The 26,088-nt window shown below is 46.9% G+C and overlaps 1 protein-coding gene across 5 annotated transcripts in view; it reads left to right on the top strand.

Annotated features, from left to right (window-relative positions):
* Nucleotides 1–26,088, top strand: part of MYO1H (myosin IH) — a 77,952-nt gene that overhangs the window by 32,655 nt on the left and 19,209 nt on the right. For all 5 annotated transcript variants that reach the window (XM_081884571.1, XM_081884573.1, XM_081884572.1 and 2 more), the window contains exons 2-18: nt 3,225–3,386; nt 7,567–7,682; nt 8,805–9,003; nt 10,122–10,202; nt 10,896–11,075; nt 12,879–12,977; nt 14,402–14,515; nt 15,753–15,824; nt 15,917–16,036; nt 17,724–17,791; nt 18,416–18,521; nt 19,443–19,523; nt 20,381–20,472; nt 20,660–20,754; nt 21,642–21,688; nt 22,895–22,975; nt 24,291–24,396. In XM_081884571.1, the coding sequence (XP_081740697.1) occupies nt 3,225–3,386; nt 7,567–7,682; nt 8,805–9,003; nt 10,122–10,202; nt 10,896–11,075; nt 12,879–12,977; nt 14,402–14,515; nt 15,753–15,824; nt 15,917–16,036; nt 17,724–17,791; nt 18,416–18,521; nt 19,443–19,523; nt 20,381–20,472; nt 20,660–20,754; nt 21,642–21,688; nt 22,895–22,975; nt 24,291–24,396 (1,819 nt within the window). The remainder of the gene's footprint in view (nt 1–3,224; nt 3,387–7,566; nt 7,683–8,804; nt 9,004–10,121; nt 10,203–10,895; nt 11,076–12,878; nt 12,978–14,401; nt 14,516–15,752; nt 15,825–15,916; nt 16,037–17,723; nt 17,792–18,415; nt 18,522–19,442; nt 19,524–20,380; nt 20,473–20,659; nt 20,755–21,641; nt 21,689–22,894; nt 22,976–24,290; nt 24,397–26,088) is intronic.

The following is a 26,088-nucleotide window of genomic DNA, read 5'->3' as shown; positions in this document are numbered from 1 at the left end:
AGCATAATATTTATCCAAAATTTATCTTTTCTTATATTTTCATTTATCTTCATATTCCTTTTAACTAGCTTAATGGTGCCATATTGTTAATAATCTTACATCTTTCTTAACACTCATACAATTTACAATATTTTTGTAAATAGTCCTTAAATTTCTTCCAGTCCTCCTCCACAGCCTCTTCTCCCAGGTCTCGGATTCTGCCAGTCATTTCTGCTAGCTCCATATAGTCTATCAGTTGTATCTGCCATTCTTCCAGTGTGGGCAAATCTTGGGTTTTCCAGTGCTTGGCTGCAGTTGTTGCATACATAAAAAATGTTTGGTCCTTCTTTAACACCCTCTGGCCGACGATGCCCAAAAGAAAGGCCTCTGGTTTCTTAGGGAAGGTATACTTAAATACCTTTTTCAACTCGTTATATATCATTTCCCAGAAAGCCTTAACTCTAGGGCAGGTCCACCAGAGGTGAAAGAACGTTCCTTCAGTTTCTTTACATTTCCAACATTTATTATCAGACAAATGGTATATTTTTGCAAGCTTGACTGGGGTCATGTACCACCTATATATCATTTTCATAATATTTTCTTTCAAGGCATTACATGCCGTGAATTTCAAACCGGTGGTCCATAACCTTTCCCAGTCAGCAAACATGATATTGTACCCAATGTCCTGTGCCCATTTTATCATGGCCGATTTGACCCTTTCATCTTGTGTATTCCATTTTAACAGCAAATTATACATTCTTGAAAGTACCTTAGTCTTAGGTTCTAACAATTCCGTTTCTAACTTTGATTTTTCCACCTGGAATCCTATCTTTTTATCCAACTTGAAAACTTCTTTAATTTGAGCATAATGTAACCAATCTCACACTTTATCTTTTAATTTCTCCAAACTCTGCAACCTCCAATTATCTCCATCTTTTTCTATTATTTCCCAATATTTCGGCCATTTGGCCTCCATATTGAGTCTTTTCCGGGCCTTAGCTTCCATTGGTGATAGCCACCTTGGGGTCTTATTTTCCAATAAGTCTTTATATTTTATCCAAACATTGAACACTGCTTTCCTGACAATATGGTTCTTGAAAGCCTTATGACTTTTGACCTTGTCATACCACAAATATGCATGCCATCCATAAGCATTGTTAAAACCTTCCAGATCCAAAACCTCAGTGTTTTCAAGAAGCAGCCAGTCTTTCAACCAGCAGAAAGCTGCTGATTCATAGTACAACTTTAAGTCTGGCAGGGCAAAGCCCCCTCTTTCTTTAGCATCAGTTAGTATCTTAAACTTAATTCTGGGCTTTTTGCCCTGCCAGACAAATTTGGAAATATCTCTTTGCCACCTCCCAAAACACTCCATTTTATCCACAATCTGTAAAGTCTGGAACAAAAACAGCATTTTTGGCAATACATTCATCTTTATAGCTGCAATTCGTCCTGACAAGGAAAGTTTCAATCTTGACCAAACTTCTAAATCCCTTTTAATTTCAGACCAACACTTTTCATAGTTATCCTTAAATAGACTCATATTCTTCGCTGTTATGTTTACCCCTAGGTATCTTACTTTTTTAACCACGTTTAACTCTGTCTCTTTCTGAAACCTTTCTGATTCTGAAGGTGTCAAATTTTTTTCCCAATACCTTGGTTTTCTGCTTGTTGAGTTTAAATCCCGCCACCCGACCAAACTCCTGAATCAATTGTAATACCCTTTTCGTACTAGATTCTGGCTCCTGTAGGGTCAAAACTAGGTCATCTGCAAATGCTTTAAGTTTATACTGTTTCGCTCCGACCTGAATTCCTTCCACCAACCGGTCTCCTCTAATCATATTCAAGAGCACCTCCAGAATAAATAACAAAGGAGAGATAGGACAACCTTGTCGTGTTCCTTCCAACAGTCGGTGAACTTCTAGACCAAGTTGCGGTGTCTCCAAATTTACAGCTGCAGGGACTCTGGTGCACTCCGTGCTACTTTTGGTTTAAACTGCAGTGCGATGGTAATACTGATTCTGCCTTGCAGACGTCTTGCTGGTGGCCTTGTTCCAAATTCCAAATCATTTCTTAGCAATTAAGGGAGACTGATGAAAAGTGTGCATAGAAGAGAAGAGGAGACTGAGATTCCAACAGATTCAAATGACAAGAAAGGAGATTTTGATTAAACATTAGGAAAAACTTCCTTGTTGCTTGTAATATGCATGAGGCAGGAGAACTTTGCAAAAAGAAGGTTTTTCTCTAGTTCTGATTATTGTAGTTTTAAGTTCAAAGAAGTGAGTAAATAGGCTGAATCGGATGGATTTTGTTTCATTGCTTTTCCAAAGGGTTTACAATTTATTAATCTTGCTCCAGTTAGAAAAATTGTCATCACTCCCAAATTTTGGAAACCATAAAAGAAAAGAAAAAAAGTTGTGTTTGTGCAGCTTTGCAGGTCAAGCAAATGCTGGTTTCTGGAAGACCCAAGGCTGCTTCCAGGATAACTCACCAGCCTGGCTGGCCTCCAAATAAAAGTATAATGGGATGATTGTGTCAAATTATTTCTAGAGGGACAGCAGTAAAAATTAAGATGAGGTAAAAAAGTATGTTGTGACTATTAACAAATATACCATAGTCCTTTACGGTCAAATTTTTGCTGGCAAACGTGCGAGACCATGGGATGCAGCCATGAGAGTGTTGGACTAAGACCGGGGAGATCAGGGTTCTGATCCCAACTTGGTCGTGGAAAGGAAAGTGGGATAGAAACGTGGTAAATATATAAATAGTAATTTTACATATACCTATATTGTCCAGAGTCCTTGAAAAAGGGGTTGGCATGTAAGAAATGTATTTATTATTTATTTGTTCCATTTGTATTCCACCTCCCGTGCCACCAGAGCTCCAGGTGGTGTGCACTGCTTCTCCCCTCCCCATTTTATCATTGCAGCAACCCTGTGAGGGAGGTGAGGCTGAGAGGCATTGGCTGGCCCCCCAAGGTCACCCGCGGACTTCATGGCTGAGGGAGGGATTTGAACCCTGGTCTCTTGGGGTCCTAGTCCAGCACTCTAACCATTCTCCTACGCTGGTGCTCTGGGCTGTATGTGAACTCATCGGTTCTCTTCCATCTCTGAAAACTAGCAGGTGGTGTCAAAGATGCCCTGCCGGAAGTTGCTTTGTACTTTAATCTCCCTCTTGTACCCAAATTCTCTTGGAGAAATTCTGCTGTTCTAGCTATCCTTGATTCACCCCCCCCTTGCCCCTTGCAGATCGAAGCAGCGTGGAGGAAGCCCTACAAGCTGAACATGGAAGGGGCTCTCGTGGCCCGGGACAGAGTTGGGATTCAAGATTTCGTCCTTTTGGATTCTCACACGAGTGAAAATGCCTTCTTGGACAACCTTCGCAAGCGATATCAGGAGAACCTCATCTATGTAATTGCACTCTGAGCTGCTTTAGGGATGCTCCAGTTGGTCATGAGCTGTCTTATGAAGAAAGGGGTGGTGATGGGTGGTTATTATGGGATGCCTGCTGTTCTGTTAGATTGGTGTCTCTTCCAGATGTGGAGAGGAAATGTGGAACTAGAACAGGAGTGTTGGGCCTCCTGGGGTAGCTTCAAAAGAGGATCAGACCAATTGATGGAGGACAAGGCTAGCAGTGGCTGTGGGCCACGATGGCAGGGCCGTGGGCCTTGGACCTTCTGCATGTGCTCTGCCCCTTCCTGGCTTTTGCCTGGCTTGAGCATAACACAAAGCCATAATTTGTTTCTCTGGCCATGCCTTGTTCCAAAGGCATTCAGACAAACCATTGTTTGTTTTATTTCCCACGTGCTCTTCCCGCATGCCTGTTGATGGGCATCAGTGGTGGGACATACCAGGATGAACTCTTTACAAAATGTTGCTTTACAAAAATGTATATGAATTAGGCAAAATTGCACACAAACAATTGTGTTGCAAACTGTTGTGTAAAAGTGGAGAGCTTGCACTTAAGGCTGGAAAACTGAGAAATGGAGATAACTTGCAATGGACAGACCCCTTCATCCCTGTGGCTGTTTGGGTCCTCACAAGGACTGTGTGGTGCTTGCTGCCTGCTGCCCAGGAGGACTCCCCTGAGTGAGTGCCTGAGGGCCCTGCTCCTTCCTGCCACTTACCATCTGGCCCAGGGCGGGGCCTGACAGGCCTCACTAGGACAGTGTTACTGCAGGAGGGGCACAGAGTGTTTTTAAAATGTTTTTTAAAAATTTCTTTTGGATTTTTTGTATGTGGGGGGTGGGGGTGGGATGGATGTTTGGTTGGGTTTGGGGAATTATTTTTTTATTTTGATGTTCTTGTAATTTTTACATTTTTTCTGTTTGTATTGTTTTATTAGTTTTGTTTGTTTGTATAGGTTGTTATTTTGTTCTTAGGGGGAGGGGTCAGGGCTGCCGGGGAGTGGGCCCCAGCCCACAAAATGGCTGGGACATGTTTCACAGGGGGGAATGCACTGGGACAACCGATCTCAGTGATCACGGGTAGGAGGAGGAGTTACGCTAAGACCAGACCATGTCATTACAGAGGAGGCAGGTTTAGTCGTTGTCTGAGGACTATTCCTGCCTCCGGGTCTGGTCCTGACCGGATGGATACTAGAATCAGCAAGGGATAACCACATGACCTGAAAGTGTTGCTGTGCAATGCCAGGTCAATGATTCATAAGACCACTGCCATCCATGACTTGATCATGGATGGAGGATTTGACCTGGCATGTGTGACAGAGACTTGGTTGGATGAAGCAGATGGGCCTGTCCTTGCCGCTGCTTGCCCACCAGGTTTCTCTTACGCACAGCAACCCAGGTCATGTGGGCGGGGAGGGGGGGTTGCAGTGATTTTTAGGAAGTCATTAGTCTGCACCAGGCGTCCTATTGGGAAGACCCAGTTTTCTGAGTGCATGTTCTGGAAGTTGGGCAATAGGGGCAGTACAGGATTCCTACTGGTGTACCGACCTCCCCGCTGCACCAAGGATTCCCTGCCCGAGCTGCTTCAGGTCGTGGCGGATATGCTCCTGGAGACACCTAGCCTGGTTGTCCTGGGGGATTTTAACATCCATGCCGACACGACCTTACAAGGGGCCGCTCGGGACTTCGTGGAAAGCATGGCCTCCATGGGGCTGTCCCTGAATAAGTCTGGCCCAACTCATAGCCACGGACATGCCTTAGACTTGGTGTTTACCTCTACGGATGCTGGTGATCTGACATTAACTAAAAGCGAAACAAAAGAAGTGCCATGGTCAGATCACTTCCTGGTGCAACTGGACTTCTCCGCAACCCTTCCCCTCCGCAGGGAGGTGGGACCGATTCGGATGGTCCGCCCCCGCCACTTAATGGATCCAATTGGCTTCCAGAGAGTGGTAGGGGATGCTCTATCCCAAGTTGATGGCCTTTCAGCTGATTCCCTGGTGGCCCGCTGGAATGCGGAGTTAACCAGGGCTATTGACTGTCTGGCTCCGAAGCGCCCTCTCCGACTGCATGGAGCCCGGACAGCCCCGTGGTTTTCCCCGGAGCTGAGGGTGATGAAACAATCGTTGAGACGGCTAGAGCGCCGGTGGCGGAAAACTCATTCTGAATCAGACCGGACACGGGTTAGAGCTCAACGTCGAGCCTACCAAGTGGCAATGGCGACGGCGAAGAGGGCCTTCTTCACCGCCTCCATTGCATCTGCAGAAAACAGCAGCAGGAGACTTTTTCAGGTGGTTCGCAATCTATCAGAACCACCTGTACCACCGGGGCCTGGTAGGGACCCCAAGATCTCCTGCAATGCTTTTGCAAAGTTTTTTGCAGATAAAATCGCTCAGATTCAGAAGGAGGTAGATTCCACCGTGGGAGCAGGGCCAGGGCGGGAGAGTGCTAGAGTTCTGTCTGGTCCTGTTACATGGGATCAATTCCAATCTGTTACCTCCGAGGATGTGGACAGGCTGCTTGGACGAGTGAAACCGACCACCTGTCTCCTTGATCCTTGCCCATCCTGGCTGATAAAAGCGAGCCGGGAAGGGCTGGGCGATGGGCTCTGCGGGGTGGTGAATGCTTCCCTCTGTGAGGGAGCCTTCCCAGACCCGCTGAAAGAGGCGGTCATTAAACCGCTTCTTAAAAAAACATCTTTAGACCCGGCCAATTTGGCCAACTATCGCCCAGTCTCAAATCTGCCATTCTTGGGCAAGGTGATTGAGCGGGTGGTTGCTGAACAACTCCAAGCACGCCTGGAGGAAACGGACCATTTGGATCCCTTCCAATCGGGATTCAGGCCTCACCATGGGACTGAAACTGCCTTGGTCGCGCTGGTTGATGATCTCCGGCGGGCTAGGGACAAAGGTGAGAGCTGTTTCCTAGTTCTGCTGGATCTCTCAGCGGCCTTTGACACCATCGACCATAACATCCTTCTGGACCGTCTAGAGGGGCTGGGAGCTGGGGGCACTGTTATACAGTGGTTCCGCTCCTTCCTCCTGGGCCGTGTCCAGAAGGTGGTGGTGGGGAGTGAGTGTTCAGACCCCTGGGCTCTCACTTGTGGGGTGCCTCAGGCTTCTGTCCTCTCCCCCATGCTTTTTAATATCTATATGAAGCCGCTGGGAGAGATCATCAGGGGGTTTGGACTGGGTGTTCATCAGTATGCAGATGACACCCAGCTCTACCTCTCCTTTAAATCAGAACCAGTGAAGGCGGTGAAGGTCCTGTGTGAGTGCCTGGAGGCGGTTGGAGGTTGGATGGCGGCTAACAGATTGAGGTTGAATCCTGACAAGACAGAAGTACTGTTTTTGGGGGACAGGAGGCGGGCAGGTGTGGAGGATTCCCTGGTCCTGAATGGGGTAACTGTGCCCCTGAAGGACCAGGTGCGCAGCCTGGGAGTCATTTTGGACTCACAGCTGTCCATGGAGGCGCAGATTAACTCTGTGTCCAGGGCAGCTGTCTACCAGCTCCACCTGGTACGCAGGCTTAGACCCTACCTCCCCGCAGACTGTCTCGCCAGAGTGGTGCATGCTCTAGTTATCTCCCGCTTGGACTACTGCAATGCACTCTACGTGGGGCTACCTTTGAAGGTGACCCGGAAACTGCAATTAATCCAGAATGCGGCAGCTAGACTGGTAACTGGGAGTGGCCGCCGGGACCACATAACACCGGTTCTGAGAGATCTGCATTGGCTCCCAGTACGTTTCCGAGCACAATTCAAAGTGTTGGTGCTGACCTTTAAAGCCCTAAACGGCCTCGGTCCTGTATACCTGAAGGAGCGTCTCCACCCCCATCGTTCAGCCCGGACACTGAGATCCAGCGCCGAGGGCCTTCTGGCGGTTCCCTCATTGCGAGAAGTGAGGTTACAGGGAACCAGACAGAGGGCCTTCTCGGTAGTGGCGCCCGCCCTGTGGAACGCCCTCCCATCAGATGTCAAAGAGATAAAGAATTACCTGACGTTCAGAAGACATCTTAAGGCAGCCCTGTTTAGGGATGTTTTTAATATGTAATGCTGTATTGTTTTTAATACTGATTGGGAGCCGCCCAGAGTGGCTGGGGAAACTCAGCCAGATGGGCGGGGTATAAATAATAAATTATTATTATTATTATTATTATTGTAGCGTTTGTTCCTTACCCCTCAGACATACATTGGCACTCTCCTGGTGTCTGTGAATCCCTACAAAGAGCTGGGCATCTACACGGTGAAGCAGATGGAGCAATACAAAGGGGTGAACTTCTTTGAGCTGCCACCACACATGTAAGCACGTTGCCAACTTTCTTAGGTGTCTGCTAGCGCAAGTCTCCTCCCACCCAGATTTTAAAGAACCAAATTAGATTTTAAATGACAAAACCCTTATATTGCTATGTTTCTGAGTTACTGCTTGTAGTTAAGTAGATGTGGCGCCTGTTGCACCTTCCAAAAAGTTTACGCTAATTTGTGGACAGTGTAACGAAAGACTCGTTTTTAAATACCTGGCATAAAAAAATGCTACCACTGTAAGGGAGTAACTAGCATCACACAGGGTTGACTCCAGAAACATAGTTAATAGAGCTGTTGGGAAATAACAATGCAGAATATTGGGGGGGGGGGGGAGGAAAGGAAATTGTTGAGTAAAACGTGGCTGGAGGAGAATTTTACTTTATCCACATTTTAAAGTAGCAGCACCAAATTTGCAGCTCCCAGACTAATATGTGAAATGGAATGTTATTGTCAGGGCTTTCACCCAGCCTTTGGTGTGTTCCAGCACCATTTCCCCCTAGAAAAATAGCACTGGTAATTAACCTTCAGATTTCACACTTCTCCAAATCTTGCCATTTAAACTATTGTCTCAAAAATGTACCAAAATGTATGTTTTAAAAAGTGTGCATTTTAGGATTACATTTGAAAGTAAGAGTTTAATATGAATCTAAATACAGATTTTTATACATTTTTAATGTGTCTGTAAAATTAATGAGGAAATTGAACAACAGAAAAGACTTACTAATACATGTGCAATTGGCTGGTGATAGACTGATTCAGCCAGTATGGTGTTGTGGTTAGAGCCCTGAACTCTGACCTGGGATATCAGGGGTCAAATCCCAGTTCAGCCTTGATACTCCCTGGGTGTTCTTGGGCCAGTCACTGGCATCTCTCAGCCTAACCCGCCTCACAGGGTTGTTGTGATGATAAAATGAAAAGGAGAACTGTGTACGCCACCTTGAGATCCTTGGAGGAAAGGTGGAATATAAATGTAATTTAAAAAATAAAAATTGAATCCATCTGCCTAAGCGATGAAGGATGCTTTGAAACCTTCTAGCTTCTGAAGGTGCCTGGCATTGTTTTACTTAACTCTGAGAAGGCTGTCACTGTGACCAGTGTGTGTGTTTGGTCCTTTTCCAGTTATGCCATAGCCGACAATGCCTACCGGGTCATGTGTACAGAGTACAACAATCACTTTATCCTGATTTCGGGGGAGAGCGGTGCTGGGAAAACAGAAGCCTCCAAGAAGATCCTCCAGTATTTTGCCATGACCTGCCCTACCACAGAGCAACTGCAGGTCGTCCGAGACAGGCTCCTGCTCTCCAACCCAGTTCTGGAGGTAAGCAGGAAATGCACCTTGCTCCCACATCAGAGGCGAGAGCAGCAAGATTTTGTCCGCTGCCTACCCAGCAGAGTTCTCTAGGAGGTTTACATAAACAGTAAAATGCATGATACAAATTACATTATTGTTGTTGTTGTTGTTGTTGTTGTTGTTATTATCACCATCATCATCATCATCATCATCCAGGCTTTTCCCTTACACAAATTTTAAAAATACAGCTAAAATATAATAAGTTAAAATCATATAAAAGTTAATCATCAAAAAGTAACTGAATTCTTAATAGAATAAAAACAATATAAAACAAATCTATTACAAGACAAATAGTAAAAACAGCACAGCACTGTTAAAGCCCTTTCCTTAAAAAAAGCTTGTTGGGATAAAAACAGTCTTCACCTGCTGGCAGAAAGATAACAAAGAGGGAGCCTGTCTAGCGTCTCTAGTTCCAAAGTTGTCTTGGAGCAGCCACCACCTAGAAGGCCCTCTCCCACGTCCCCACCAAGTGGGGACGGTGGGGGGACCGAGAGAAGCATCCTCCAAGATCTCGGAGGTTAATCTAGGAAAATAGGGTCTTTCATCTGCTGGGCCTAAGCCATAGAAAAAAGCATTAAAACCAAGATGGGCTCCTTGCTGTCAGGATGTATTTATCCTAACTGAAATCTGAGTAAAACACAGCTGCTGAAACAGTTGGAATGGGTTTTTGGCACCTGTGGAAACCTCCCTGGTGTTTAATGACAGTTGAGGTGTGATGAGTGCCCTGGTTGCAATTTATTCATCTTTCTGTCTTTCGTGCGGTTGTTTCATGATGAGGCATTGTATTTTTAATCTGGAACCCTGTCTGAAATTGTTTGCAATGAGGAGTGGGATAGAAAACTTTAATAAATAAATGAAAAAAAGCTTTAATAAAAAGCTTTAATAAATAAATGAAATTTTGAAAGAGTGGGGAAATGCTGGAATGCAAGGGGGGGAGAAAAGGGGAAGGGGTGATGTAGGTGGCACTGAATGATCAGCGCAACTAACAAGAACAACTCAAGGACTGAACAAGGCGAGGAGGAAGAGAGGGGATGGGGAACACCAAAAGACCTCGTTGCTCCTTTTTTGTTTGTGCTAATCTGTAGGCTTTTGGAAATGCAAAAACTTTACGGAATGATAATTCAAGCAGGTTTGGAAAGTACATGGACATCCAGTTTGACTTTAAGGTAAAGCATCTTTCTTTCTTTCTTTCTTTCTTTCTTTCTTTCTTTCTTTCTTTCACTTGGAATGGAGAGATTTGCAGTGGTTTGCTATAAGAGCCACTTATGCGCCACTCCCCCTGAAGAAACCAAATGTCGTTCTCCTCCTCCGACATTTTATCCTCACGCTGACACTGTTGGCTGACAGAGTGACTGATATTTCCCAGAGAGCTTCATGGCTCAGCAGGGATTTGAACTTGGATCTCCCCCTGCCAAGCCAGATACTCCACCACACTGGCTCACATCAGGGTTGACTGTTTGCTCAAGTGAAGGTGACTCTCTGCCTTCTTAGTGCCATGAGATGCTTCCATGTGACTTGAGACAATTCAGCCATCCCTTCTTCATTTCTCTGTCCATTTTTGAGGTGCAGTGGAACCAGAACTCTACACAGGTGATAGTCATCGTCTAGGTTTTACTCAGTAGACCCTCTGAAATTTATGCTCAGACACAGAGCTTTTAAGTGTGCACCTGTGCCTGGAAAGAGCCAGGCAAAAGGTACGTGTGGAGAAGCTCTTTCTATGCTCTGCCTCCACTTTAGGTTGCCCACTTGTGAGAACAGGATGCTGGACCAGATGGGCTCCATTGGCTCTTCATTTGTTATCACATTCTCTCTCTCTCTCTCTCTCTCTCTCTCTCTCTCTCTTGTTCTTTTCTTCCCAGGGAGCTCCTGTTGGTGGGCATATCCTCAGCTACCTGATAGAGAAGTCCCGTGTTGTCTACCAAAATCCTGGGGAACGGAACTTCCACATCTTCTACCAGTTGCTGGAAGGCGGGGAAGAGGATTTGCTCCATGACCTCGGCCTGGAACGCAACCCTCAGAAGTACATGTACCTAATTCAGGTTGTGGGGGGCTCTTTGTGTGCCCCCTTCTTAACATGCCCAGCTTTCTCCGGTAACTACTGAAACATGCAGTTTCAACCCAATAACAGAGGCACACCTTACTTTTTTGAACCCCAAAAGGCTTGGATTCCCAGCCATCAGAGGAGCACACCCAACCCGCTGTGGGTTCTGCAAGAGTTGCTGATCTGAGCAGGCTTCCTGATTTGGGAGGGACCAAACCCAGAACAGTGTCTTTGGTAGACAGAGCGAAAACAGGCCCACAGTCCTTACTGTGGATGGGTAAATCTTTTTGCACTCTGCAAAGGAAATAATCCAGCGTCTCAGTCACACGCACACCAGATGATGCAGGAAGGTGTCAGGTACCCAGCAGGAGAGAGGATGGGACTGTGCAATTTATTGTTTAGGTCCTTGCTTCTCCCAGAAGCACATCAGAAATCCTCCTTTGGTTAGGTGCTTTGAGCTCATGGCAGCCACTCATCTATTTCTCAGGGTGCAATAAAAGTTATTCCATGCCCCGCTGTTTGGCAAGTACTTGCAGTAGGTCAGGCTGTGTGTGCCATTCAGCACAAACTCAGCATTTGCTTCAGGAAAGAGGACCCCAAGGACCTCAAGCAGTGCACATTGATTTAGAAAAGGGAGAAAGGAATATTCCCATTCTATTTTATTTGTAAACTGTTATTCTGCTCCTTCAGGGGAATGCTCAATTTTTAAAATAAGAACAAAAATACAACTGAGCATCAACACAGACAGAATTAAGGGTGGATGAGTCTATCAGCTTTGGTTTCCCCATTTTTCCATTCTTAAATTCAGTTTATCAAAACTTCTGCCTCACTGTTTAAAAAAAACGTTGATTTTTTTGTCAGAATTTTAGTGTGAATCTCCTTATTACACATTTTTGCAAGCAATTTCCTGGAATAAAATTATTTGTTCTACATTGCTATCACTAAAATATGTATTCTTATGCTCACATAGCCCTAATATGCTCATTATTCTCTGCACCACAAAATTTAGAAAAGCGTGGTTTTCCAAAGATATTTGTATTTTGGTCTGCATCTTGTTTGAGGACGTGCGAAATAAGTGGGCACTCCTTAAAATGTGCACCAGCTGCATTTTGTTCTCATACCTGCATTAGTGTGGGCTGCATTGCTCTCATGTTTTGCCTCTGGTCACCCACTGTGTGAAAGAGGAGCCGGGACTCAGCTGGCCTCCTGCCTAGTCCAGCAGCTGGGCTCTTCCTATGCTCTGGCCGGACTGTATCTCCAAGCTGCCAGATGGAAGGCAACCAAATGTACTGTATGCATGTGTGGTCTTTGTATCTAGCCTTTCCTCCAAAGAGCTCAGAAAGGCACTTGGAAGGTGCTCCCCACCCTCATTTTATCCTCACCCTGTAAGCTTTTGGCTTTTCTACACTTGCCTTTCCTCCACGGTTTCCAGGTGCTTGAAAGCTCAGTATTCGAATGCTTCCCCCCCCCTTTTTTTTTCTCCAGAGCTTTCCCTGTGAAAACCTGCCTTTAATGCTGAATTGGAGCAAATGGCTTTCCCTGGAAAACCCAAATTGCCGTTTGTTTTAAAGAATGGATTTTCATGGGGAATGTTTAAGAGTGAAATAAAGAGCACTTGGACACTGAGCTTTCAAGCGCAGACCTGTGCCTTGAAAGAGCTGGGCAAAAGGTTAGGGTGGCTCAGCCCTTTGTATCTCTGTGTGGGGTTAAACCTCCAGCCTCACCCACTTCAATCCCAGACTCCGCCATGCGCTTTGCCTGTGCAGAGGTTTCTCATGCCACCCCCCTCTCCCCACAACAGGGGCACTGTGCCAAAGTGTCTTCCATCAACGACAGGAGCGACTGGAGGACGGTGCACAAAGCTTTCACTGTCATTGACTTCAAAGCGAGAGACCTTGAGGTACAGACAAAGGGGGGCAGGTGAAGGGGGCGTTGCTTGGAAGTGGGCCCCTGCTTAGTGATGGAAGGAAATTGGAATCCCTGTAGAAGCCAGCAAGCTTTTTTTGGTCAAGAGCTGAGTGGAGCATAGGGAGCTGCCTTGCAGGGCAACACACCACTGCCCAGCTGAGCTCACTAGTGCCTGCAAACTGGCAGCTGCTCTTCAGGGTTTTGGGCAGGGTCTCTCCCTGGTGATGCTGAGCACTAAGCCAGGGACTTTCTACCAGAGCCAGGAAGCCATGCTACGTCCCCTGCATGTAAAATGAGATTCCACTCCTCACACTTTTAAGTTGGATATGGCTTGCTCATGAGCAAGATGGCTGCGTAGCCCTGAGGTCTTTGTCCCTGAAAAACTAAATAACTAATGAAACAATAACATTTATGGGCATTAAAGTACCAGTTGACCTGGAACAAACGGGGAATGAAGCAGGAGGCTGAAGCATGCCTGGCGGACCATCCAATGGTTCTGAACACTTTAGCAAAGAAGAAATGGGCAGGGAGTACGGTGGGGCTCACAGCAACCAGGTCATGAAGTTGAAAAGTTATCTGTCACGGGAGGGAGCCTGAGCAACACAGTTCAGTCTCTTGTGAAAAGCATTAGCAGATGGCAGACGACCCTTTGAGTCCCTTCCAACTCTTCCATTCTAGGATTCTGTCCCCAAATGAACAGAACTCTAAATGAAGTTCATGCACAAATCAAAGAGCAAGTGAGGAAGGAAGAATCAAACTGTGGTTGGAAGGTTGGAAGTGGTGACTAAGGAACTCTGTGTAAAGAGGGAGGAGCAGCTGAGCAAGGGCAGTGGGCCAACATTTGGGTGAAGGGACCTCTGAATTAGAAGAAGGGACTAAGAAGTCCAGATGGAGGGCACTTAAGGGAACTTACTCTCCAGTTTTAAAAATGCACTGTTGAAGAAACCATATACCAGGTGTTGAGAAACCTATAGGAGCTGATCCAAATTTCCCTATCAAACCTATCACAGACACACTAGGAACAGTGGGCGTGCACCCACATCATGTAAGAAACAAAGTAAGAAGGCAGGCTGAAAGAGAGCGGACACGGATCAACAGCAATGCAACCAAGTAGGAGCAAGAGCTTGTTGCTCTGAGAGAGCAGGGGGCTGGACCGGACAGGGCATTGGCCTGATCCAGGAGGGCTCTTCTGTTTTGCTGCTGTGAAGGTGGTGTTCTGCAGCATGGCAGGTGCAGAGCATAAATTGGAAGAAGCGAAATGCCGTTTCTGAGGTTATCTAGTATGTGCAGACTGGAGTAATACCCACTTCAGCCTCTGAAGAGGCAGTTGGTCTGCAAGGGTTCTACCAGTCATGCGTAGTTTGTTCTTTTGCTGGTCACCCTTTCTTGTGCTCACCCGACTCTTTTTGTCCGCAGAACCTCTTTGGAGTAATTGCCAGTGTCCTGCATCTGGGAAACATCCAGTTTGAGGAGGATAGCAATGGCCATGCCATCATAACTACTGGCTCCCAGATCAAGTGGATCTCAAAGGTACCTGCCTGGTGGGGGTGGCAGGTGGGAGCAGCAGCTTCCAGTGGAGTCCCTCGTAGGTTCTTGCTATTCATTTGCATCCACATGATGCCAAATAATCAAAATGCCATTCTGTATTCCTCCCCCATTTAATCCAGCTTTAATCCACTTCAGATGGTGAAGGAACCCACAGGGAGATCTCTGGTAGGCTCACCTGCATTGAACCTCCTTTTCTGCCCTTGCCAGCTGCCTGGTAATTTAGGAAGCAGCAAAAACATACTACCAGAAGAATATGTTTTTCTGTCACTTCAACATGGCATTTGCATTTCAGGAGTTGCGTCCCTTCCAACCGCTAGGTGGTACTTGCCATTTGGCTTCACTTGATTGCCCTTACCATGTAAAAAGGTAAAGGGGACCCCTGACCATTAGGTCCAGTTGTGACCGACTCTGGGGTTGCAACGCTCATCTCACTTTACTGGCCGAGGGAGCTGGCGTGCAGCTTCCGGGTCATGTGGCCAGCATGACTAAACAGCTTCTGGTGAACCAGAGCAGCACACAGAAACGCCGTTTACCTTCCTGCCGGAGCAGTACCTATTTATCTACTTGCAGTTCATGCTTTCGAACTGCTCGGTTGGCAGGAGCAGGGACCGAGCAATGGGAGCTCACCCCGTCACAGGGATTCGAACCGCCAACCTTCTGATCAGCAAGCCCTAGGCTCTGTGGTTTAACCCACAGCGCCACCAACGTCCCCTTACTATGTACAGCACCATAATTAAATCTCTGCCTTCACTTATGTAAGGAAAACATCAGAGTCTGTATTTGTGTTCTCTGCTTAACTGTGTTTCACTTGAGGCATCAAGACAGATTTGGGTAACACAACCAGATTTTGTGTTTTCAAAAATGGAGCAGCCATTGTTGCTTCATCCCAGAATCCTACCTAGGTATAGCCTGATACAGTCTGCATCTCCATCTTCAGATGATACTGAGCAGAATTGGCCCAGGACATTTTGCTGCTTGAGGCAGAATTCCCAGCTGCCCCCCCCCCCCCGTCTCCTCCTCCTCTGCCCCCAGCACCTGGGGAAAAGAAAAGAGAAATGGAGGCTGGAGAGAAGCAGTGGCCTCAGGTGGCAGATCCAGGTCCAAGGAGCACTTCCTGTCTCACCTGAAAAGAATTATGGAGAACTCTAAAGCTTGTACAAAATCTTGGTTGCTAGACTTTGAAATTTAAGGTCCATTTCCCCCCTCTCTTTCTTTATAGCTTTTGGGGGTCCACTTATCAATTCTGCAAGAGGCCCTAACTCACAGAAAAATTGAAGCCCGGTTTGAAGAGGTATGCTAAGAAGCTTTTCCTGATTTGCTTGCAAAGAACTGAAGTAGCCACTTCACTAGGTGACCCCACCATTGTGCTCTTCCTCCCCAAAGGTTTTAAGTCCACTCGATGTTGACCTGGCCTTTTACGCTCGAGATGCAGTGGCAAAGGCCATTTATGGGCGGACATTTACTTGGCTGGTCAACAAAATCAACAGCTCTTTAGCAAACAAGGTGAGTCTCTTGTTGTAGCTAATACAACATGACCCTCTGAAACATTTTTTAAAAACCATGTTTGTAGTTGGCAATCCGGCAGTCGTTCCAAGATAACTGTTCCTCCTTGGAGCCAGTCTGTGAGAGACGGGCCACATCCCCCTCTCTGGGTCCCGTGCTGACTGGGGAAGGGAGGCCTGGCCAGAACAGAGTGTATTCTTCTGCATAGCCCACCTTCCCCCCTTAAACAATGGATAAAGGGGCAGCCAGATAGGAAAAGTGCTTTTATTTACTTATTTATCCATCTATAGGCTACTTAACTTATTACAAAAAATCCCTCTTAGAGCAACTCACAACAAAAAGATAAAAGCTCTGAAACATACATTAATACAAAAATATATCTACAAATATCAAAAATATCAAAATTACTGAGCACTGTAATCCAGAGATGTAACTGAGTTTTATAACTCTGGATCATAGTGCTCAGTAAGCCAATATTCTCATAACTTATTCTTTATTATAAATTGATGTTTATAGAAATTTTCTTAGACAAATAAGAAATACATAATAGTAAACACAACATATATAACAAAACTTTACTCTGAACATAGTCCCAGTACTATCTGTTGATAAAGAGAATGAGAAAATTGATGCAACCAGGGACATAATAATAATAATTTATTTATTTATACCCCACCCATCTGCATATTACAAAATGAGGTAATATGTAGAAACAGTAATCTGGAATGTCAAAGGAAGTCATTTATATGTTTTTAAGCAAAGGCCCAAAGTGTTTAGGTATACTACCTGCCCATAATGGACTCAGAAGATCCGTGGAGGGTGAGGAGGACTGCTCCCTGTAGGCTTAAAAATATATAGAGAAAATTTGACAAATGGAAACTGTTAACGGAAACTTCGAGGGTTCTCTTGGACAAAACAAAGACACCAACCAGGATAACTTGGAGCAAAACAGCAGCCTGTAGGCTTGGCCTTTATTGAACTGTTGCAACAGGGTATTCCCCTCACGTGCAGGAGAGAGGAAAGACCCAGAAGAATAGTGTGCAAGGTCTTATAAAAACTTTTGAAATTTCCCTCCTCCAGGTCTCCCCCCCCCCCCCCAGAAACATCATGCATACATTACAGAAAGGAGGGGTTGAGGGAGGCATACATTACAGAAAGGAGGGGTTGTGGGAGGAGTTGGTGGTAACTTGAGTGTCTTGTCACCTGGCTGGTTCCTCCCTTCCCCCCTCCCCATGGAGACAAAGGGGATTTTGCAGTTTCCTGCCCCCTGAGGGAAGATCTGATCAGTGTCCTTTGTTTCAGTCCATGTTGAATCCACTCCCATATGCAAGTTCTTTGTGATCTTGATTGTCTTCTGTCTGGGATCATCAGGGTTGGCATGGGCAGGGCTCCTGTGGATGTGCTGAGACAGTGAAGGGATTATGGCTGACCAGGACTAAGCCACCCCCCTTTGTTAGTTCTTGTCATATGGAGTAAAATAAAAATGGAACAGTGCAAATCCGATGTATGGTTGATTTTCTATGAATTTATAACAGAAATGTGGTGTATATAGTGTGTGAGTGTGTAGTTTATACAAACAGAATGATTGGGGTGGGGGGGTTCCTGCTACAAAACCAAGTAACTGAAAATGATGTTTTGGATTTAATCCCCCTAAGTTGTTGTTGTTGTTGTTTGCTTTGCTTGGCAGGATCTCACCAGGAAAACTGTGATTGGGCTGCTTGATATTTATGGCTTTGAGGTTTTTGAGACAAACAGGTAAGTTACTCTTGCTCTGGTCACTTCCAGGCTTGATTAGTGCAATGTGCTTTATGTGGGTCTGCCTGGAAACTTTGGGCTGGTCCCCATGTGCTTCTGGTCACAGCATTTACAAAAAAATCTGACTTGTGAGTATTGAGACCTAAAGGAGGAGAACATCTTTTGCAAGCTCTTCCAATTGCTCAGGGTGGCTTTCCTTAAGGGCCCTTGGTGAAAAAGTAAAAATGAAATAAATTTAAAATCCCTGTACATGGAAATCTTGCATATCAGTGGTGGTGGACTGCCCTTTGTTGGAGGTTCTTAAAGAGAGGTTGGGTGGCCATCTGTCATGAACTCTCTAGCTGTGATTCCTGCCTTTCAGGGGGTTGGACTAGATGACCCTTGGGGTCCCTTCCAGCTCTACAGTTCTTGGATTCTCTGACATTGGACTCCTTGTCCCTGACATGGCAGGTGGGGTGGGGGGAGGATTAGAAGAGTTGTCAGTCCTATGAGACCCCACCCCCCACCCAGCAGTCTTAAAGCAGCTGCAGTGCAGAAACGGGTTTACCCTCGTTAGCTCCTGTTTGAGAATTAAATGCCCATATTTTTCAAATGACTTTTCTGCACTTGGAATTTCCTCTCAAGTTTTGAGCAATTCTGTATCAACTACTGCAATGAGAAGCTACAGCAACTGCTGATAGAGATGACCCTGAAGGCTGAGCAGGAGGAGTATGAACTGGAGGGCATTGAGGTAAAGGCCGCAACCCCCCCCCCCAAAAAAAAGATTCCTTATTGCCTTCCTGGTCTGCCGTCACATCCTTCCTTAAGATAAAACACGTATTTAAGTACATGTGGGTTGAATGAAATTTCAAATAAACACAGGTGAAGTTGACTTAGATGATCTGGTCATTCATGATCTGTCCATCACTGACCTTCCAGGTGTTGGAGGATTTCAGCTCCCTACCATTGCTGGGAATTGGTTGGGACACAGGTCCCCCATACCCCAAACAGACAAAACAGGCGTTGCCAGTTTTCAAAGCAATATCCAAACCTGCTGAATGTGTCTGCCAGAGGGGGAGGTGGGCTGGGCACACCACAAGCAGAGGCCCCACTTTAGTTCTCTGAAGAGCCTGTTGCTCCTGTTTCTGCCCATCCTTGCATAGCGCAAATAGGGCATGGAGATGGGGGGCATCGGTTTGGGGAGACTCAAGGTTTGCAGAAGCAGAAAAGAAAATCCTCAAGGTAGGCAGTGCCCCCCCCCCGAAGCAACTAATGAGGTTTGAGGGTGCCCAGTGTGGCCATGGAATGCCAAGGTAAGGGGGCTTTAGCGGGGTGTATGTGGAAAATGAGGTGGGAGGGGGTAACATGGAATGAAGCGCTTGGAAAACCAAACAGGAGTGCCTCATACAGCAACATTTTGCTGCAGCTCACCCCTTGTTAATCTTCTCCAGCCCAGAGGGAGTTTAATTCCTTGTTTGAATTCTCTGTCCAAATCTCACCTCAGTTCTTCAGCCTCAGATTGTCCCAAGGACTGCTGTCCCCAAAGTAGCCCGTCCCCACACACCTGGATCTCAGAGATGCTTTTGCTGATGGAAAAGTTATGTGCATCAGGTGTGACTTTTTAATTTTGCAGGAAGCCCTCTTGAGTCTCTGTTTTTGCTTCTCATTCCAGTGGGAGCCAATCCCATATTTCAACAACAAGATCATATGTGACCTCGTGGAAGAGAAACACAAGGGGATCATTTCCATACTGGTAAGAGAGAAGATTCATGTTTAAAAGTTTGAAATGTTTAAAAGTCATGGCTTCCTGCCAAAAGTATACTGGGAATAGCTAGGGAGTTTCTAACAGAGAATTAGTCGCACACCCTTCCAAAACTACAGCCCCAAAGTTTCTTTCTGAATCGGGTGCAGCAGTTAAACCAATTTCAGCCAGGTTTTAGTTTGTGGTGTCAACACCCCAGGGATGCCTGACTGCCTGAGATCTACATCTTCTTTCTAGTCATGTTAGCTCAGTTGGTAGAGCATGAGGAAAGAGCCCTCGAGGGCATTTCCTGCATCTTCCAGCCTTCAGGAGCGCAACTGCCTCCAATGTTGGGCATTGGAGTTCTCCTGCTCCTCCTCCTCTTCCTCCTTCTCCATGGACGAAGGACTTGTACTCTCACCCCCAGGAAACCACCAAAGTGGTGGGTTTTCAGGGATAAAAGGAGTTATTCAAGAATGGATAACTTTTCGCATGCCTCCTTGCCTGCTGACAGAGAAATGGAGCCAAATGATTTATAGATGGGCTACTTGAGGCCAGGACTCTCATTAGTGGAAACTTCATCAGACTTGGCAGTGGCCCAGGGAGGCATTTCAAACTGTCCTTCTCAGAAGCACTTGTGGCTTGTGGGATTTTGCATCCTGGGGAACTGGACCTGAGGGGAATAGAGGTCAGCTCTGAGCCCCCTTCCAAACCCCAGCTCCCAGAATCCTTTGGGGGAACCCCTGACTTTTTGAAGTGGTGTCATGGTAATTTAAATGTATGGGGAGAATGTGCCCCCCCCCCCGAAGAAATCCAGTTTTGGTTAGCTGAAGAATAGGCAAGACTTCTCATATTCCTTCCTGTGTCAGGATGAAGAATGCCTGCGGCCTGGAGAAGCGACAGACCTGAGCTTTCTGGAAAAGTTGGAGGAGAAAGTAGGAGACCATGCCCACTTCGTGACGTATGCACCTACACTCCGTAACCTCCCCCAGAGGAGACCTGCTTCCCACATGCCCTTCCCTTCCTCGTTCAGAGCACCCCCTAGCTCTGCCCAGCCCACCTGGCTCTTCTTTTTGACCCTGAGGGAGGTGCAAATGCGCTGCCCCCCGGAACGGAAAGGTTTTGACCTCTTCTCTTTCTGTCTCCAGGCGGAAGCTTGCTGACCAGAAGACGCGGAAATCCATTGACTGGGTGGACTTCCGCCTTCTTCACTATGCCGGAGAGGTGACCTATTGCACTGTCGGTGAGCAAGCCAGAGCCCAGCCTCTGCTGGCTTGGAGGTGCCACGTTGGCGGTGGCACCAGACCAGACACACTAAGACCAGACCAGGTTAAAGAGTGTCGGAACTAATCCCTAGTGACATCCCATGAAACGGAATGCTGGAAGATTCAGGACATGTAAAAAGAAGTACTTCTTCACGCAACATGTAGTTAAACTATGAAACTCCCTCCCACAAGAGACGGGGATGGCCACCAACTTGGGTGGCTTTCAAAAAGCGTTGGGCGAATTTGGAGCAGGAGGTTTGGATGGCTTCTGGCTACAATAACTATTCTCTGCCTCCACATTCAGAGCCAGGCATGCCGGGTTCTGCCCAACCTTGTGGGTGCCAGACGGATCCCATTGCAGCCACAGCAGGCCCTGCTGGGCTTTTTGGAGGGTGTAGCAGGCCCCATTGGGCTTCCTTCTGTTATGTGGGCTGCACAATATTGAGGGGGCCTGGCCCCCTCACGGAAAATTTTTGGGGGAGCTCAGCCCCCACAGCCCCACAGATATGGCTCCCCTAGTCAGAGGCAGTGTTGCTGCCAAACGCTGCTTGCTGGTTTCCCACAGGCATCTGAGTGGCCCCTGTGAGAACAGGATGCTGGCCTGATCAGGAGGCTCTTCTGATGTTCTGACATTAACTAGCTACATCTAGCACACAACGTTTAATCCTCGAGCTAAATTTCCAGTAACTCTCTTGGGCTGCTGGAGTGAAGAAAGGAGGAGTTCAGTCCCACAAGATGTGGGGTGGGCATCAGTTTGGGATTTGCTTCACAGAGAAGACAGCTATCAATGGCTCCTAGCCACTATGATTCTATAATTTTTTGTGTTTTAATTCACTTTGATTTCCCCACCCAACCCCAATTCCAGGATTCTTGGAGAAAAATAATGACTTGCTGTACCGGAACCTTAAAGAGGTAAACACATCTTTTAATTATGTTAATTTGTTTGGGCTTCTATCCTGTCTTATTTATGAGACATGAATGGCTAATTTAAATAGCAACATGGGCACATGTTCTTACATAAACAGTGGTACCTTGGTTTTTTAACGTCTCGGAAGTCGAACGTGCCATGCGTATTCCGTATTGAGTTTTACGGAAGTAAGTGCTTCTGGAAGTAAATGTTCAGTTTTTGAACATTTTGGAACTTCAACGGTCTTCTGGAATGGATTACGTTCAAAAACTGAGGTAGCACTGGATATTTAAATACACAAACCCAGTACATAAATAATACACAAATTATTTCATGTAAAACAAAGGATGTTTTAGGGGTCTGATGTCTGGTCTGGCAACCACAGATAAAACTACCTGATTGGAGATAAGTAGAGAGAGTTTGGGGGTGAGACAGGGCCCCGAGTCCCTGGTCTTTTTTTACTGACCGCCCCCTCTGGATCTCCCCCCCCTGCTTATAGGGTAGCTAGATTTACTGTGTAGTGCAGTGCTGGTGGTGGACCCCCTCCCCAGCAATCTTAAATTGCCCAAAAGCAAACTTGAAACATGAGCCATGGTCTGGAGAGGAGACCCTTGGAAGCCCCAAGTTAGCTCCTGTTGCGAATCTGTCCTTGCATTCCTCCTCCTCTCCAGTCTCAACAGCCAGCCAGTCTGCATTCTGTGGGCACTAAAGACCCCAGCCCTCTTTGGAGACTGTTTTGGGATCCCCCCCATGCCTTTCTTTTGAAAAAAAGATTTGCAAGCCTCAGGGATTTCCCTCCACCCAAGCTGCTGGGTGCTGCTGTTTTGCCTGCCTAAACAATGGCACTCCCAACCGTAGCATCAGGAGTAGAAGGAATGATAGGTTTTATAGTGTGAGGCTCTCAACGTGTGATAATTCTGGCGACTTGAAAGGAGAATCCACAATGTTCTGATGGGAATCCTCTTGTTTTCTAAAGTCAAAGCTTGGGTTATGTTTCGTTTTAACAGCAAGATCTGACTTGGGATTTGCAAATTTTCCGTGCCCCCCCCAAAAATGTCCATGATTTTTAAAGGAGGTGTATTTTCTCCAGCTTCCTGTGCCCCATGCACGTCTAGAAATTTTGCGTCATTTCCCTCCCCCAGCAAATTTTGAATAGGCTCCCCGTGCTCTGATCTTCCCAGTGACTTTGCTTTATTTTCATTTGATCCCAGGTGCTGTGCAGGTCGAAAAATGGGATCCTCAGAGAATGTTTCCACCTGACGGAGTTGGACAACCGAAGGAGGCCTGAGACTGTGAGTTTATCCCAGGCATAGGCAACCTAAGGCCCATGGGCTGGAAGTGACCCATGGGGGTTGTTTAACCCGCCCATGGACCCCCACCTCCCACTCGGTTGGCTCCTGTGTGCTGCACTAAACTGGCGTGGAGCAGAGCGGGGACCTCCTTCTGCGACACTGGGCGGCTTCCCATTGGCTGCAGGAAGCTCCTCAAGCCAACGGGAAGCTGCGCACGCCTCTTCCGCGTCGGAAGGAGTGCTGGAAATGGTGTCTGCAGGATCGGGAACCGGCCCATGCCCCAAAAATGTTGCCGACCCCTGGTTTATCCCATACATGTGGGCCTAGATGTCAGGCCTGAGCTTGATGCAAGCTTCAAGTGACGTAGCTTGAAACTTCAACAGTTTTGTGGGAAGGGGTGGGGGGTGGGGCTTAATTTTAAAAAAACCTTTATTGCCTTTGCTAACAACTGAAAAGTGCAGTGCCATATGCAGTGCAAACAAACAATAAATACTAAGGGAAAGACATACCAATATAAACTGAGACATCCGTATTTCCCAAGGTGGCATGGATGGTGAATGCGGGGGCATTTGAGTCTGAAGCACAGGAAATAAAATCCAGTCAGATGACGTGGAAGTGCTCTGGATCCTCCACCTCCCTGGAGGCACGCAGCTTATGTGTATTTTTTTCCTACAATAGCCTGAGTCCCTAAGTTCTTATACCACAAGGACAAATGTAGATCCCCCCCCAGGGGGTTTAATTGCTGAGCTTTTGAAATGCCAGCAGCATCTAACATCCACATCTAAAGCTCTTTTGGGAGACAAGCTTTCATGTTGTTTCGAATATGTGGAGAGACGACAGTTGTGGGGAAGCCAGGGCATGTGGTTTAAGATCTTTCGTCATTGCTTGAGATCAAAATATAGTGGTACCTCGGCTTCAGAACTTAATTTGTTCCGGAGGTCTGTTCTTAACCTGAAACTGTTATTAACCTGAAGCACCATTTTAGCTAATGGGGCCTCCCGCTGCTGCTGCGTCACCAGAGCACGATTTCTGTTCTCATCCTGAAGCAAAGTTCTTAACCCGAGGTATTATTTCTGGGTTAGCGGAGTCTGTAACCTGAAGCGTATGTAACCCGAAGTACCACTATAATGAAACCCGAGGGCGTTCCCACCACAGATGGAAGGATGTCCCCAGAACTCACAGTCCCACCAGCAATCCTGTATTAATTGGAAGGGGACACTTTTATTTTTACATTTTTATGATTTGTCCTTGCAACTGTACTTCCTATGTGACATTCTGTGTAACTGTTTTGAATGAGTCCTTTCTATTTGCTCAGGTGGCAACTCAGTTCAAAAACAGCCTGGCTAGTTTGATAGACATCCTCATGTCGAAAGAACCTTCCTACATTCGATGCATTAAACCCAATGATGACAAAGCGGCTGGTAAGGTTGTCTCTGGGAACTCAGCAGAAGGGTGCATTGTGTTGATAATAATAATAATAATATGCAAAGCTCTTTGCTCTGGCTGGCAGAGGTCTGCGGTGATGGGGACCTGTTCTAGACCCACTAACCAGAAAACCTTTTAGCTTAAGATGCAACCATAGGGTCAAGCTTCCCTTCCTCTTCAACTTCTATCCTTCCCCACAAAATGCCCAATACTATAAATGGAATAAGGAAAGGCAGGACGGGGGGAGGGGTTGTTTTGGATGATTTCTTTGGGTCCCAACCAACCCTGTGGTTTTGTGCCTGCAAGACTGTAGTTTGTAGGGACTGCTGCAATGATTAGCCCAGATAGTGGCCGTAGCCAGGCCAGCAAACACTCCATTTACATGTCTAAAGAGCAGGTGAAGGACAGATGTGTTGCTACGGACACAATCAGCTTGCAATGCTCTTTCAGAAATGGCCTAGGGCTCCACCTCCGTCATCTGGATGGATGCCACATCATCCTGGGGTGGGAGAAGAACAAGCCAAGGAGCTAGTCTTTCTTTTTATCCTGGACTGAAGCTGGAAGCTGGAAAGGAGAGGCTTGACTTGCTCTGTGTGCAGAAGCCAAAGCTATGGCTTGAGGGGGGCACCCCTAGAAACCTAACAGGGACATGAGATCTGTTGGGGTATTCATGCTGTGAGTCTCTTGGTTTTATGCTCGGGTTGTATATATGTGTGTGTGAATAAAACCATATATCCTAAAGACAACACAGTCTCTAGTGACCTCCATTCCAAGGAAACTGAACCCTGGGTAATGATCGGCACCATCCCAGTCTCCAGGTGGTGAGAATCCAGCAGTTTCCAGCCACTCGCCCAGTTTTGGTTTCCTGGGACTGGGGGCAGCAGACTCACAGCTTTGGATCCAGCACAGAGCAGGCAAATCTCTGCATCTCTGTGTCCCCAGCTTCCAGCCTGCTTTCAGCTCAGCTGACACACACAACTCTGGCTGTTGTTCTGCTACCTAGCAGCCAGATGAGGGGAGGGGGGTGAAGGAAAGCCTCTGGAGGGCACTGTCGCTTTGTTGTAGCTCTTGCAACCTTCTTATTCTTTGGGGATACTTTGGGTCACTGTCTCAGAAAGAAACTTGTCTGATCAACTGACAAGCAACCTACTCCATTAGACTCCAGCCCTCGCTGGGGATGGGGATCCAAAAAATTGGAAGGGACTCAGAGCATAATCCAGAATCACCCCCCCCAACAACCATATGTATCTTAATGGTGTAAAAGGAGAAGGGAGCTTATGGCTTGGCCAGCCTCTTCCCTTGGTCAGTTGCCTGCTCTCTCTCTCTCTCTCTCTCTCTCTCTCTCCTAACTTAAAAGTTTGCACACAGTGGCAGAGGAAGCTGCTCTGGTGCCTGGGACAACGCGCCCGGGGTGAGGCCAGCCGCCCATAGGGGCGGGGTGCACCGCAGGGCCTCCAGTCTGCCTGCCTCCTCCCACTCAGCCATCCTACAACTGGGGGGGAGGCAGCGGGCGGACTGTTTGGGCAGCGTGGAGCCTCTGTGCGCCCAAGTCACCGCGTCTCTCCCAGGAGAGACGTGTGGCTCAGGCCCCGCAGTGAGCGCCGCCTGGCATTTTGTCACCCCCCTCAGTGGTGACACCTGGGGCAGACCGCACCCACCACACCCCCTTCCTCCTCCCCTGATTGCAC

This window comes from Podarcis melisellensis, assembly GCF_964234715.1.
Source record: "Podarcis melisellensis genome assembly, chromosome: 13".
Lineage (NCBI taxonomy): Eukaryota > Metazoa > Chordata > Lepidosauria > Squamata > Lacertidae > Podarcis > Podarcis melisellensis.
The sequence above is the reverse complement of the archived record's forward strand: the minus strand, read 5'-3'. Positions and strand labels throughout refer to the sequence as shown.